The 13,657-nt window shown below is 38.5% G+C and overlaps 2 protein-coding genes and 1 long non-coding RNA gene across 7 annotated transcripts in view; 1 reads left to right on the top strand and 2 right to left on the bottom strand.

Annotated features, from left to right (window-relative positions):
* The window catches only part of LOC309707127 (sodium- and chloride-dependent GABA transporter 2-like), an 18,811-nt gene extending 18,244 nt beyond the window's left edge, over nt 1-567 (bottom strand). The window contains exon 1 of one of the 2 annotated variants that reach the window (XM_082534260.1): nt 531-567. Coding sequence is in view for 1 of the 2 variants with exons in the window: in XM_082534259.1 (XP_082390385.1) it covers nt 2-176 (175 nt within the window). In the remaining variant the exon portion in view is untranslated. Of the gene's footprint in view, nt 1; nt 502-530 lie in introns of those variants that run through there. The other variant, XM_082534259.1, reaches the window with a different exon arrangement.
* Nucleotides 1-4,843, top strand: part of LOC309707130 — an 11,560-nt gene extending 6,717 nt beyond the window's left edge. The window contains exons 1-3 of one of the 2 annotated variants that reach the window (XR_014276922.1): nt 931-1,152; nt 2,276-2,554; nt 3,122-4,843. This is a non-coding gene — a long non-coding RNA (uncharacterized lncRNA). Of the gene's footprint in view, nt 1-930; nt 1,153-2,275; nt 2,555-3,121 lie in introns of those variants that run through there. The other variant, XR_014276921.1, reaches the window with a different exon arrangement.
* LOC309707124 (sodium- and chloride-dependent GABA transporter 2-like) overlaps nt 2,832-13,657 on the bottom strand; it is a 25,619-nt gene continuing 14,793 nt past the window's right edge. For all 3 annotated transcript variants that reach the window (XM_082534256.1, XM_082534254.1, XM_082534255.1), the window contains exons 7-15: nt 13,289-13,423; nt 13,031-13,134; nt 12,512-12,636; nt 11,873-11,985; nt 11,640-11,777; nt 11,357-11,459; nt 8,027-8,127; nt 6,986-7,156; nt 2,832-6,004 (exon numbers count right to left, since the gene is read on the bottom strand). In XM_082534256.1, coding sequence (XP_082390382.1) covers nt 5,855-6,004; nt 6,986-7,156; nt 8,027-8,127; nt 11,357-11,459; nt 11,640-11,777; nt 11,873-11,985; nt 12,512-12,636; nt 13,031-13,134; nt 13,289-13,423 — 1,140 coding nt within the window. In that variant the 3' untranslated portion in view covers nt 2,832-5,854. The remainder of the gene's footprint in view (nt 6,005-6,985; nt 7,157-8,026; nt 8,128-11,356; nt 11,460-11,639; nt 11,778-11,872; nt 11,986-12,511; nt 12,637-13,030; nt 13,135-13,288; nt 13,424-13,657) is intronic.

The following is a 13,657-nucleotide window of genomic DNA, read 5'->3' as shown; positions in this document are numbered from 1 at the left end:
CCCCCGCCATTCTTGTAGCAAAGATATGGAAATCTCCACACGTTGCCAAGTCCAATAATAGCACCGGCCACAGACAGGATGGACTCCTTTTTGCTGCCCCACTTGCCACGCTCTTCTACAGTTTTTGAAGTGGTCTTTGTGGAGGAATGGAAGAGTCTGCACAGAGAGTCTGCCATGCTGCTGTGCAGAGAGCTTACCTAATGGTAAAACTGACACAAGTCCCCGAGTTTCTGGAGTGACGGGCTGGGGACCGTGTCATGCAGATGTGCACGAGCTTACCTAAATGTTACCCAATTGTTTCCTAACTGTCCGACTGTGAGGCCACAAACCGAGCTTTGCAAGACTGTCGGGCCAGCAGCCGACTAGTCAGTGAAGTCCAGCTCCCTCCTTAATTGTTTTTTGTTTTGTTTTGTTTTTTGTTCTGATAGAATTCTTCCAACATGTAGCAATTCGCGGTGCGTGCAGATGTTATAACATGACCAACAGCCTATAGGGACAGTGCGAGCATGACGGTGAAGAAACGTGCTTACCTGTCAAAATCCGTTACGCCCACAGGTGTTCCGTGGGTGTGGGCATGCTCGGTATCTGTCCTGCGGGAAAAGAAAGAAACACACACACACACACACACACACACACACACACACACACACACACACATCGTTTTCTTTCTTAAATGATCATCCATACATACACACATAGTATATATATATATATATATATATATATATATATATATATATATATATATATATATATATATATATATATATATACAGGGACGTGCAGAGGGGGGGGCTAGAGGGGCTTGAGCACCCGCCCCTTTCCTGATGAGTGCCCAAAGTGCCCTTTTGTTGAGGCAACTTTTAAATTTTTTTTATTTATTTATTATTTTTTTTATGTGTGTGTGCGTGCGGAGTCCTGTCTGTGCCCCTCAACAATAATATTTAACTATTAATCATAGTTTTGCTAAATAAAAGGATCTGGCTTGCATCAGTCACATGATCACATTTAACCAATGATCGCCCTCGACGGCAGAACGCGCTGGTTACGAGCCGGGAACGAGCTCACAAAGAGCACGCGCATTTTTTGCGGTCCGGAGCTGTAGGAGAAACACAAATTAACTCAGAGACACAGACTGATGCGACAAACCCAGTAAGTAGGTGTACAGCGTGCACTGTAGTGTGTAGCACACAGGAGTATTAGCTTATTACGTACACGTTGGTAAGCTGTCTTGTTGCAACTGACGAACTGAAACAAACGAGCGTGCTGTGTGTGCAACAGCGCGACAAACATTACCTGTCCTTTTATTAACTCCACAAGTAGTGCTGGTCATAGCTGCTGGCTACCTGTGTAAGGCTGTCATGGGTCTGTAGCTCTGTCCCCGTTTTAGGGAACATATTTAGTTTTAACGTAAGTTTCCGGGCTTTTCCTGCCTTTCTGGAGGGATTATATTTCACTAAAAAACAATCTAATATGCATGTCCACTGTTAATGCCCCGATAGGGCATTAACAGGGAAAAGGGGGCACAAAGACATACTTTTCTTTCTTATTCTCATTTAAAATGTCTAGCTTTTAATAAATAATTATCTGAATCTTACACCCAAAGTTTTAATCTGATGTAAAATGTATAGAAGTCCATTACTGTATATAGTAACTGTTAAGTCTAATATACCCTAGTAAGCTATAATACTTTTTCCTTTGGGAAGATACCATCTGTGCAGTCTGCAATTCTGTTGAAGAAAGATGTTGAATCTATTTAATTATTCTTGAAAAATAATTTAATTCTGTGCATTTTTTTTCCACACTGCATCAAATTAAAGTTGATTACATCGATTAAGCATCATGAGGTGGAGGGTGGGTGGTGGTTCCCTGTTTTCTTTTGCTGGGAGTTTGCAACCCTATTAGTTAGGTTGCTTAATATTTCGGCTAAGTACTCTTTAAAATACCAGAATAGGAAGGATGGAGTAGGTTTAACTTTATTAGATTGATCAGTGTTGCTGAACTATGAAATATTTTGGGTGCAGTGTATTTTTTTACATACAGGTATAACAGAATAGCTTTAGTGTTGTTGTTTATTTAAACTTGAGTATGAACTTATACAAAATGCAGCAAGATATTAAAAAAAAGTTTTATTGATTAAAAAACACACTATATCAGATTCATATTGGTATCAGCAGATATCCAAATTTATGATATCGGTATCGGTATCAGACATAAAAAAGTGGTATCGTGCCATCTCTAGTTTTAACCAGCTTTTATCTTCTTTTTATGTCAGAACAATAAGAAGAAACTACTTTTGGCTACTCCATTGTGACAAGGGTTCACCACAGCAGGATCCTCAGCATGTTTGATGTGGGAAAGTTTCACACCAGACAAACCCTGAAGGGATTTGTGTCTCTGGCTGGATTCAAACCTGGAACCTTTCAATCATCAAGTGAATGTGTAAACCACTGCACTTTGCAGCCACTTATCTTTACGATAGACTTGGACAATCACATGCCCAGCTCCTGGAAAGTCTTCTTCAGCCACAGAAACCATCCTCTTCCATGGATGTGTAGGTCTATCTTGCAGACCTCACCACTGTTTTCTCTCTTTTCTCTGAATTTGACCTTCTAATGTTCTCACTGTCTCTTTAATGACTTTCTAATGTTTTAACAATGTAAAAATCACTCATTCATTTTCACTGGTAGCATCTTTGACTGCATGTTGTAAATTTTCAGCAGCAGCTTAAAATGCAAATGCCACCTTCTGAACACCCCTCAAACATTTACCTGCTTGATGTATGAAGAATTAATATACTTAAAAGAAAGAAAAGACAAAGCACACACATATCAATGAAATGGCTTTAGTGCAATTATAATTGAGCCCCTCAAGATGACGGACAACATATAATTATTGCAAGAATTTGTAAATGATTAAAGCAATATTTTTGTCCAACCCCCACATTAAATCTCTAAAACCATGTCTACATCAAATTCATAACTGTACGTAACATAAAATCTTCCTACCCACACAGCTAAAATAACAGAAACCATGTCAGTGTATAAAATATATGTTGAGCTCACTGTATCCACACACACATCAGCTGCAACTTGATTTTTTTGTTTGTGTTTTTTTTCAGATTGTGTAATAATCTGAGGTCACAGTGGACGGTGATAATTTGCATCTTCTGATCCTTGAACAAGGTGACAGGCTGTAATCCTTTATCCTTTACTGAAAAAAAGTGTTGGCAAACTTCACAAACCTTGTTATCTCAAAAGTGTGTTATTGCTCTATGCCTCACAGTGACACATTATTGCTTATTGTGCATGTTGCAGAGACCTGAGGGCTGTACTACGAAGTGGTTTAACTAATTTTCCCTGTGGTCATTTAAAAAACTAAACAAACCCAAACTCATCTTGAGTGGTGTTTGTGGTATATGACACTACGAAGGCAACTGAGATGTTGGCGAGTCAACTCAGTGTTGAGTTGCCTTCATATCGAAAGGGAACTTTTGGCACAAGAATATTACATTAATATATTTCTTTCAAAGGGAGCAAGTAACACTTTCAACAACAACAACAACAATAAAAAAGGCCATTAAAAATTTTACACTGCCAAGTCAAAAAAACAAGAACAACTCAAATGTTTTATTAGAATTGCTTCAAATTTTGATGACAACGCAAATTCCCATGGTATCGTTTCATAATCTTAGGCAAGAATTGCACAAATTTTTCACTAAGATCTTGTATTGTGTCAGCTGATTCATGTGTGAAAATGTTGTCTCGTGTTCCACAAACAACTCTGTGCAATATTTGCAATATTTTTTCTTATATTTGACTGTGCAATAATCACTGTGCAATATACTCACTCAAATGTGCAATCCACTGGTATTCCTATTCATCCATATTATATATTCTGTATTTATATATGTGTATATGTGCATATTTGGTATATTTATGTGTCACACAGTGGAAATTTGTATTTATCTTGTATATTGTTTTTATTCTGATTTTTAGTGTTTATTTATGAGTGTCGTTTTATTTGCATGGTTTTATTCTGTTTCTATTGCATGGTTTTTAGTGTTTTATGTGACATGGTTTTTATCCACTGTAGACTGGCTGCACATGGGACAAATTAGCTGATAGGGACCACCTGCTGAGGCAGGGGTGTGTCCAGAGGTGGCCTATCAGCTGTGTAAAGACCTTTTAAAAACAGGCTAGCTGAGCACTGAAGGAGAGAGGCCCCAGACTGGAAGGTTAATGCGAGATGGCCAGCGTGACGCGGCAACCCAGTCCTGACCTCATGGAACGGCAACAGTAAGAGACAACGCGTGTGATTGGCAGCAGGGCAGAGGTTTACCTCTGCCTGCATTTGTGAGTAGGGTCTCTACTGTTGTTTACTGGGTGCCGCTGGATTGGGAGAGGGTTGCCATGGCCATGAGCCAGGGCCGCTTCTGGGACCATTGTTCTGGCCCCTATTTGTTATTTTACAGGACACCGATGCAAGGGGAGCTGTGGCGGTGGTCGCATGATGGATTCGGGTGCAGAACACAAGCCGGGCTGGGAAGTGATGGGCCAGCGGAAGGACAAGAAGATGGGAGGCTCTTTCTTGTCTGCCGAAGACGAGGCTGGCGTGGACTCTGCTCTAAAGAAGGAATTCCTGGCCTGCTGATGGACCCATAATGAACATGTGGCATAATTATACCGGGGGGGGGGGTTTGGTGAATGTAGAAAATGGTAGTTTTACGGGTTTTAGAATTGTTTTATTTAGTTTTAGTAGATTGACAACATTTTATTATGTGCATTTTAAGGGTGTTTTTATTTGTGCTCCCTGGCCTAGTAATAAACTGTTTCTGATCAGACCTGCTTCCTCTCTGTGCCCGTGGTATCTGACTCTCTTGCTCCCCCTTGTATTTTAAAGAATCTTTCTTTTTAGTGCGACCGCTTTAGTGTCGCCACGTGTTACATATGCTCACATCCATACTCTCAATCCCCTTTATTGTAACATGCAACTTCTGTCGGTGCTGCACTACTGGAAACTGAATTTCCCAGAGGAACCCACCCGAGGGATTAATAAAGTTTCATCTAATCTAATCTTTCAGAGTTGCTGAATCCTCGATTTGTCTTCTCAGAATCATGAGAAAAAAAACCACATTGATGGCAATTCAGTACATCAGCGGTAGTCAGCTGACCACTGATAAGTAGTTTTCCTAAAGCCACACAACTTGTACTGTCTTAACAATGTGGAAATGCTGTTAGCTTCATAAAACTTTTTTCCCAAGATGAAAAAATTTCATCCTTTTTCCCCAAGATGATGGTTCACCATCATTCTCTTACCAGCTTGCTTATTTAAATACGGGTGGTTGCTTTTCTTTCTTTCTTTTTTTGACCAGGCAGTGTAAGACAGATTCAGCATAGATGCAGGAGAAAATTTAGAAAAACTTTTTCCAGCTGCCTACATTAATAGGCTTATCAATATTATTGCCACATTATTAAAAGTACATTTCAACACAGTTACCGTTATGAATTCTATCAATCAGCAGAAATTGTGGCAGTGTTTGTGGCAATCTAATGTGAAAGTCAACTACAAGGCTCAAGTGCTTTTGTTTGAGGATTGTGGTGCTAAATAAGAGCCAACCAAACACTGGAATGATTTGAAACTGATTGCTGCTAGCAAGACAAAAAATGTAGCGGGGAATAAAGTTACCTCGCTAGTCACTAGTCTACACGGTCTCTCAAAACTCGACCTGCCTCTGAACTCTGCTAGAAGTCTTCGGAATTAATGATCTTATCAGTATTTCCTTTACAAAACCTTGAGTTTAAAATAAAATAAAAACATTACATCTGAAAAATTTATAAAAATGTTATGGTTTTCAGACTTGCATCTCCATCTCAGCTCCACCTCTTCCCTTGTATTCGTTGGCAACAGGAGTAAGAGTAATGTCTGGGTTTAAAGGGCACTGCTCGGGCTGCTTTGCTTTTCTGTGCGTCAGGCTCTGCGGGATGCACAGCTGCCTGAGGTTCTGTGGAAAGACGATCAGTTCAGTCCATTTGCAATAAATCATAACTTTTCAAAATGTGCAGAAATGACCAAACACCTATTACAGCTTCCCCAGTGTCCCTCACTATTGATTAGATTACTGCTAATTTGTTTGTTCTACGAATTTTGAAAATGAACAAGTTTACAGTTTAACAGACAGGATGATGGCCGGGAGTCTTCTACTTGATCTGCTGACTGTTCCTCTAACACCAGAATGAACTCAGGACTTCTAATGGAAATGTTTTAATAACTATTAGATGGATTGTGATGGGATTTAGTACAGATATTAATGCCCCCACACAGGATGTAGGGGATAACTTTACTGAGCCCCTGATTTTTCATTATTCTTACATGTTTCCAGATGGATATCTTATCTGAACGACACTGGAGCATTTTTTTTTTAACTCAGTGACCTTTCAGCCAGTCCAATCTAATGACGGCCTTTTGGCTTTTCTGGCAGCAAAAGCATATTAAAGTTTAAGGTAATCCATCAGGAAGTATTTTGTTGTCTGGTGCCCAGCTTTGCTAATGTTTTTGGCCTAAGATGAGTTGCTGAACTGTCTGTGTTAATAACTTGTGTCAGAGAGGCTGCAACTTTAAGGACACTGATGTGAAAAGCTTTTACTTTAAACTACAGAATTGTAAGGTTTAATGCTCTTGAATGTGTTGGGCTGTTAGTTAAAGAAAAGAACATTCTGATGTGTTGGCAGATTAAAAAGCTCATATAGTTTTAGATTTTTAAAATATTTTGTTCGGCACCAGTAACAAGAGGAGACATGCACACAGCACTGCTGAATCCAAGCATGGACACTGTTTTGATCCATCCGCCACACTACCTTAGCCTGACTGCACTTGTCATGGTGGAAAAACATTTAACACTAAACTGAACTGAATTAGTAACAAGATCACCTGGGAGCTTAATGGTGTTTCGGTGGTGCTCCTGTTTTCTTTACTGAGTGCATACCTGCCAAATTGTCCCTTTCATTGTAGTAACTTTAAAGATGATCCACAGAGGAACTAGAAGAACACAGAACAGTCCAAGAAACCAGCCCAAAGCGTACGCCCAGGTCGGATAGACGTAGGTTTTGTTGAACTTGAGAGGCTTATATTTCACAATTGAAAAGACAAAAGTACCCTGAAAGAAACACAAACAACACAACAATGAAGTTTTGAAATTTTAAAAGAAATTCAGTTTTAGAAAAATCTTTATCATCACCAGGGAAAGTACAATGAGTATAGGTTGCTAAGTATAGGTTATCTACAGTTACTCTAAATGTATATGGATACTTTTGATTTGTGTTCTCTTCATCTGGGAATATTTTCTGTGGATTCATTGTTCCTTCATTGTCAGCAAATCTAAAATAAGTTATTAAAGAATTTGATTTTTGGTCAAGAAACATCTTGCTTGCAGATGCTGGTGTCACTTTCCCTCCAAACCCCTGTTTTCCCTGCTGACTTATTTATCTGGCACGATGCTCATTGACATTTGTCTACAAGTCCTTTAGTTTCTGCTTTGCCTTGCTGGCTGTTCATAGTGTGATAATGTAGGGTCCTTGCATTATGCAATAAAATACATCTTGAGATGACTGTTTTTGTGAACTGTCTCTAAAAAATAATCCTGAAATAAATGAAAACAAACACACACAATAATTAATAATGAAATAAACTATAGTAGATTTTCTCTTTTTTCCCCCCACTTTTCCTATCTCTCGCCACCATATTCGTATAACTGTCTCATACTAGTTTTAGTGTATCACCAGCAGGGTGCACCCTGCACAGTTTATCACAGAGTCATATGCCACAATGACACTGGAAGGTTATGGACACTTTTTTCTCTTCTTTATTCACTTGCATCTTGTTCATTCCTCACCTCAAACTATTTCCTGAACTAGAAGAGGAAGTTTTAGCTTTCAATTGTTGTTTGGTGCTTTATCACAAAAAGAGTCCACAAGTTTTCATGAATAAATTAGACTACTTGTGTTCTTAGGAACTCTGTTTCACTCACTAGACACACAGCAGGGGTAACGTAAAGCCAACAATGCTTCATTAGAGGCCAGGGACGATAACCTATCATGTCTTCAATGTTGTCATAAAGACGATCAGCACCTGAGCAAAACATGAGAAGTTAATAACAAGGTTAGAATTATCACTATAAATTTTACCAGGACTGATAAAATAATAATAAAATCATAAGAGTTATTAATGAATAGAATCATAAAATGCTTTCTACAAAGTCAACCAAAACAGTGAAAGTCATTCCTAAACAGTGTTGGACAAGTTACTTTAAAAGAGTAATTAATTATAGTTACTAGCTACTTCTTCAAAAAAACTAACTGAGTTAGTAACTGAGTTACAATATTCTAAAAGTAATTAATTACTTGAAAGTAACTATTGTGTTACTTTAAAAAAAATGTTTAACCCTCTGGGGTCCAGGGTATAATTGGCCATTTTTAACTACTTTTGATTTTCCCTCCACATTTCACCTTTAAAAACGATTTACTTTGCCTTGTTTGGTCTCATTCTTTTCAGCACAACCTCACCTGTCTGAATTTACAGTCATCTTTTCATTTTGACATACTGTATTAACACAATTGATCTAAAATCAGACAAACAACATAAAATCAGAGTAGAAAAGTTATATTTGTACTGTAACAACCACAAACATGTTTAATGAATCATATTTCATAACTTTAAATGCAAATATAAATTGTCAATTTTAAAATCCTATGCACAAGTTTTGCAAACAAAGTTATTTGCATCCATTTACCTTTTACCTTGATTTTTTAAATAACCATTTCAAACTATTTACAGAACAATCAGCTGTTCTGCATTCAATAAGATGCCACACAAATTATTTGTGCCACTCCAAAACAATAATTTCTGTCCACTATAAAGGAGAACATCACAGCCTGATACCTGCAGGCCTGACAGCAGCAGGTGTTTCACTCCTTTTTCTACCTGGAGACAGCAGTCGCCTCATTGTTCTGACACACGACACAAAACTATCCACAACACTACACACTAACTACACAAGACAACACATTAACTACACACTCCAAACACGCTAAATTCACAAATCTCTCACGTCTCAAAACTCGCTCTCTCTCTTTTTCTGCTGTCTCTCTCTCTCTCTCTCTCTCTCTCTCTCTCTCACCATCACTCCTAAAACTTCCCCTGTTTGTTTGTTTGTTTGTTTGTTTGTTTGTTTGTTTGTTTTGCTCATAAGCAGAGAGTGCTTGCTAGCGCTGTCCTTAGACAGTAAACGTGACAAAACTATTGAGGAAAAAACGCCGCCTATATATTGTTTATCATGACTCTGGTTTTACGTGGCCTATCAACACAATTTAAAAACTGGTATATATCACCTTGTTGCTTTGTCATGTTGAAGTGGTCATGTGATTGGCTTACCACGACTACTTTATTCTTCCTCAGTCAAACAGCAGCACTCATGCGATTGTTTTGCCTCCTTAGCTCCAGGTGTTGTGCAAGACAGTGACCGTGATTACCGTTAGTTAGATTACTCGTTACTGAAAAAAGTAATGCCATTAGAAACGCCGTTACTTGTAACGCCGTTATTCCCATCACTGTTCCTAAATAAGATAGCTGTACGATGTCAGTAGATGACAATTGATTTTTAACAGTCGTGCAATCAGTATTTGCCAATTTATCTGACACATTATGATTATTGACACCGTGGTGCCAGTGGTTCGGTCCTAGTTGAGCATCACCGTCTCACAAAGAGTTTAATAACAATATTTACACTTAGATATGAATGAAGATATCAGCTGACATCACCGCTTCACACACCAAATGTTTTTCTCATCCTAACCAGGAAACACTGTGAGGCGGTCCATAAAGCTTTGTTCATGCATTGCAGATGTGTTGTTATAGTTGAATGTTTAGTGTTCTTTAGATCGTTTGCGTTCATTCACATTCAAAGAATCACTACTTTCAGCTGATTTGGTGCCACAAAGTACACACATAAGGAACACTAAATGCATTTGAAAATGACACATTTAGTTAAAGCACAAAGAAAAACAGTAAAATGAAGGTCTGCATATTAATTTTTTTGAACATACAAAATATGACCACATCTTCTCCAGTCTAAATAACCTCAGCACTATCCCGCACATTATCTTTAAGCATCAGTTTCTTCCATCACATGAATAGAAATGTTTCAGGCCATTGCTTCTAGTAAATAACGGGCACACTGTACACATCTTGTACAATTTTAGAGCTAACCAAACCATGCAAAGGTTTAGGCAAGCTTAGCTTGATCTCTCAGATGATTACCAAGGTTACAAGTTCCACATCAGCCAATCAATCAGCAGCCACTGGCTCATCTAAGTAGCTCCTTAGTATTTTTAATATTAAGACAAATGATGCAAGGAAAGTAGGAAAAAGCTATAGGACGGATTTCCAGGTATCTTTAGTTTGCAACACTATTAACAAATGGTAGTTAAAAGGAAGTTGATGTGTGAAAGAAAACCTAACCTCTAGCAACACCTGCCAAACCACAAGACTTTTATGCATAATCGACACTAAATTCAGCATCAGAGGTTTGCAAGTTTGTATATCTAAATTAGGCTAAACGGAGAAAGTCCTATGGGTACATGAAGTTAAAGCAGAACTTTCTAGCCACAACACATGTCAGCTGTTAAGCAGTAGGATGGATCCATTATGCCTTCAGGTTATGTTTCAGCCAGTGGCAGTAAATACAAGCAGTTTTTTTCACAAGGCAAATGTCCAAACATTTGCTAAAAAAGCTAAAAATGAAAAGAGCAAAGCATCAACAACAACATTTCAACATGAGTACATAAACAAAAGGTGAGAACCCCACCTGTCACTCTGTTTCACAATTTGAGAACCACTGATTTAACGAATTCCTTAGTTAGCAAGAGGGAGATATAGGAAATATTAGATGAGCCTCTGGAAGAATGCAGTAGTTAGTGGTCATAATTTTAACCTCTAACTAATTTGAGAGCTTTTTTTTAACACTAACTTCACATAATTGTGCTGTTGGACTGGGCCTGAAGGGAAAACTCCACCTCAATAGAAAGTGTTTAAAAAGTGAAGCTGCTGGTAAAGTGGTGCTGAGCCAGTACCCACAAGACACGGCTTATTCTTGTGACCCCAGCTGAGCAAGATTCAGAATAGCTGGAATGAACGCCTATATAGTAAGCCTAAATTTTGGCCTTTTAGTAATAAGCGACTCAATAAAAGCAGTCTTAAGTGTATTTTCAATTAATGTGGGATTAGCAGGATTTGAATCAGCTTTCTTAGCCAGATCTGTGCAAACATGCAAGGATTTGACTCTCGGATTTTAATGACTCACCATATATCCATCCAATCGCTATCGACTGACACACAGAAAGAAGGAGAAGATTGTTTCCACTACACACATAATGATCAAAGAGTTGAAGGAAATACAAGCCGCCCTGCAGGAAGACAGAGAGGTTAATTGGTATAGCTAATCAAAGATAAAGACAACAAATGCATGCATACAAATTCAGTTTTGCCTAGAAAGAAGTAAGTTAAGAGTAATGAGCACTGGTCCATTTTTACACCCTACTGAGGGTAGTGTAAAGACTTGTGGGAAAGTTAATCAGAGCTCTCACCTCGGTGACGAGGAGGAGGCCGAGAAAAAAGCAAACAGAGCAGAGGCAGAGCAGCAGCAATTCTCGACGATAAGCTCTTCGAAACACATTGGGGAACATATCCGTCACTGAGGTCATCAAACACTCCAAACTCACAAACTGCAAGAGACGCAGACAAATCAAACACATTTACTAAGAACCAAACATGTACAGTGGTGAAAAATAAACAGGATTTCTATTGGCTTAAAGCAAACCTGTGTATCTGCCCCCAACAAGATGACCATGATGAAGAAACATATAGCCCATAATTGAGGTAAAGGCATCATGGCTACCGCGCGCGGATAGGCAATAAATGCCAAGCCAGGTCCTGTTCAGAAATATTTTCAGTCATTGATGGCAACTTAAATATTTTTGGATAAAACTGCTTACTGCAGCCTTCTCCCAATTTATATTTTAGTTACAGCACTCTAAATGTTTTAAATCTGGACTCACAAATTCTTGCAACATCCTACTGTTAGGCATAATGACCTGATAGCATTCATTTATTTCATTGGAAGGAGTTTAAGGTCAGGAGGATTGTTCAGGATTAAAGGCGGGGAATTACTGTATTAGCCGTGCTTAGCTAAGAGAAGCTAATACAGGAATTTTGTCTCCAAAATTAAATTAAAGCCATTTCCATGCCAAGTAAAAACACAGGCCCAGCTTTTCCATTTAGCATTGCTTTGTTTTGCCTTGATTTTGGTTGGGGTTTTTTTTTTGTTTGGTTGATTGGTTGGTTTTTGTTTTTTTTTTTGGGGGGGGGGGGGGGGGTATTTTAAAGTGGATTAATAAAACCCACTGACAGTGTAATGACTTCATTAAATATAACAGAAGTTGTGTAATGACTGCCCTACCAGAAGCTGCCACTTCTGATATTGGCAGTCCTTGTTCGTAGGACATAAATCCCAGAACAGAAAAGATTGCAAACCCTGCAACAAAACTGGATCCTCCGTTAACCAAACACAGAACAAATGTGTCTCTGTGGAGACAGAAGAAAACACACAGCATTCAACAAAGAGCAAAACAAGAAACACACTTAAAGCAAAAGCAGCTGTTTAAAATGTTGAAATATGAAAAAAAAAGTACCTTGCTGCCCAAGATATTAAGTGAGAAGAAAAAAGTTGTACAGGATTTGAGCATTATGTAAACTTTTTTTATTTACAGTCTGCATGTTATTAAGAAAGCCTGTGCAGTTTTATGAAAGTATCACTTTGGTGCTCCCTGCTGGCTATTTTAAAACTAAGTGGCCAGGGATTAAATAACGTTGAAAACATCTGTTTAGTGCAGTTTTATCTTGTCATAACAATAAGATTACTAGAATTTTTGAGCATATTTTTTTTAATTTAAGAACATGGGCGGGGGAGCGTACTCACTTGTAACAATCATTGTTATACTTATTGTAACTGCCCAGAGCCGTCAAACTCCCCTGACAAATCCCAAAGGAGAAAAGGACTTGTGCACCCGCGTCCATCCAAACCTGATGCCAACACACAGATATTAGTTTACTCATCACTAAATGATGATATTCATTGTGTAAAATGTAGGTATTTTAGTATTTAGGCTTCCGTGGGTAGCGTGCAAGCTTGCAGCTTTTCTTGGTATTGACACATTGTTTTGATCTTATTACTTACTTGAGGGTCCACCAACCTTGTGGGGTCAGGATACAGGTAAAAAGCTAAGCCGTTTATGGCTCCTGGTAAAGTGAGTCCACGAGCTAACAGAACCACCAACATCACGTAGGGAAAAGTGGCCGTAAAGTAAACTACCTGTCAACAAGAAGGAAATGCATGGTTCAAAGCAGATATCACAGGGACAGTGTAAAGTTTGATGTTCTTTGGTGTAAGAAAACATTTTCCATCTAAACATATTTCAGACAATACATTCCTCATTTGTGCCATAGTATTGTCTCTCTTTTTTTGCTTGCAAAATGAGACATGACTGCTGTCTGCATTTAGGTGTAACTCCTCTTCCTCCAAATACATCCCTGTGCCTCCTCCCAA

Source organism: Aulonocara stuartgranti (genome assembly GCF_965226115.1).
Source record: "Aulonocara stuartgranti genome assembly, chromosome: 5".
In the NCBI taxonomy this organism is placed as follows: domain Eukaryota; kingdom Metazoa; phylum Chordata; class Actinopteri; order Cichliformes; family Cichlidae; genus Aulonocara; species Aulonocara stuartgranti.
This window is presented reverse-complemented; position numbering and strand designations above follow the sequence as displayed.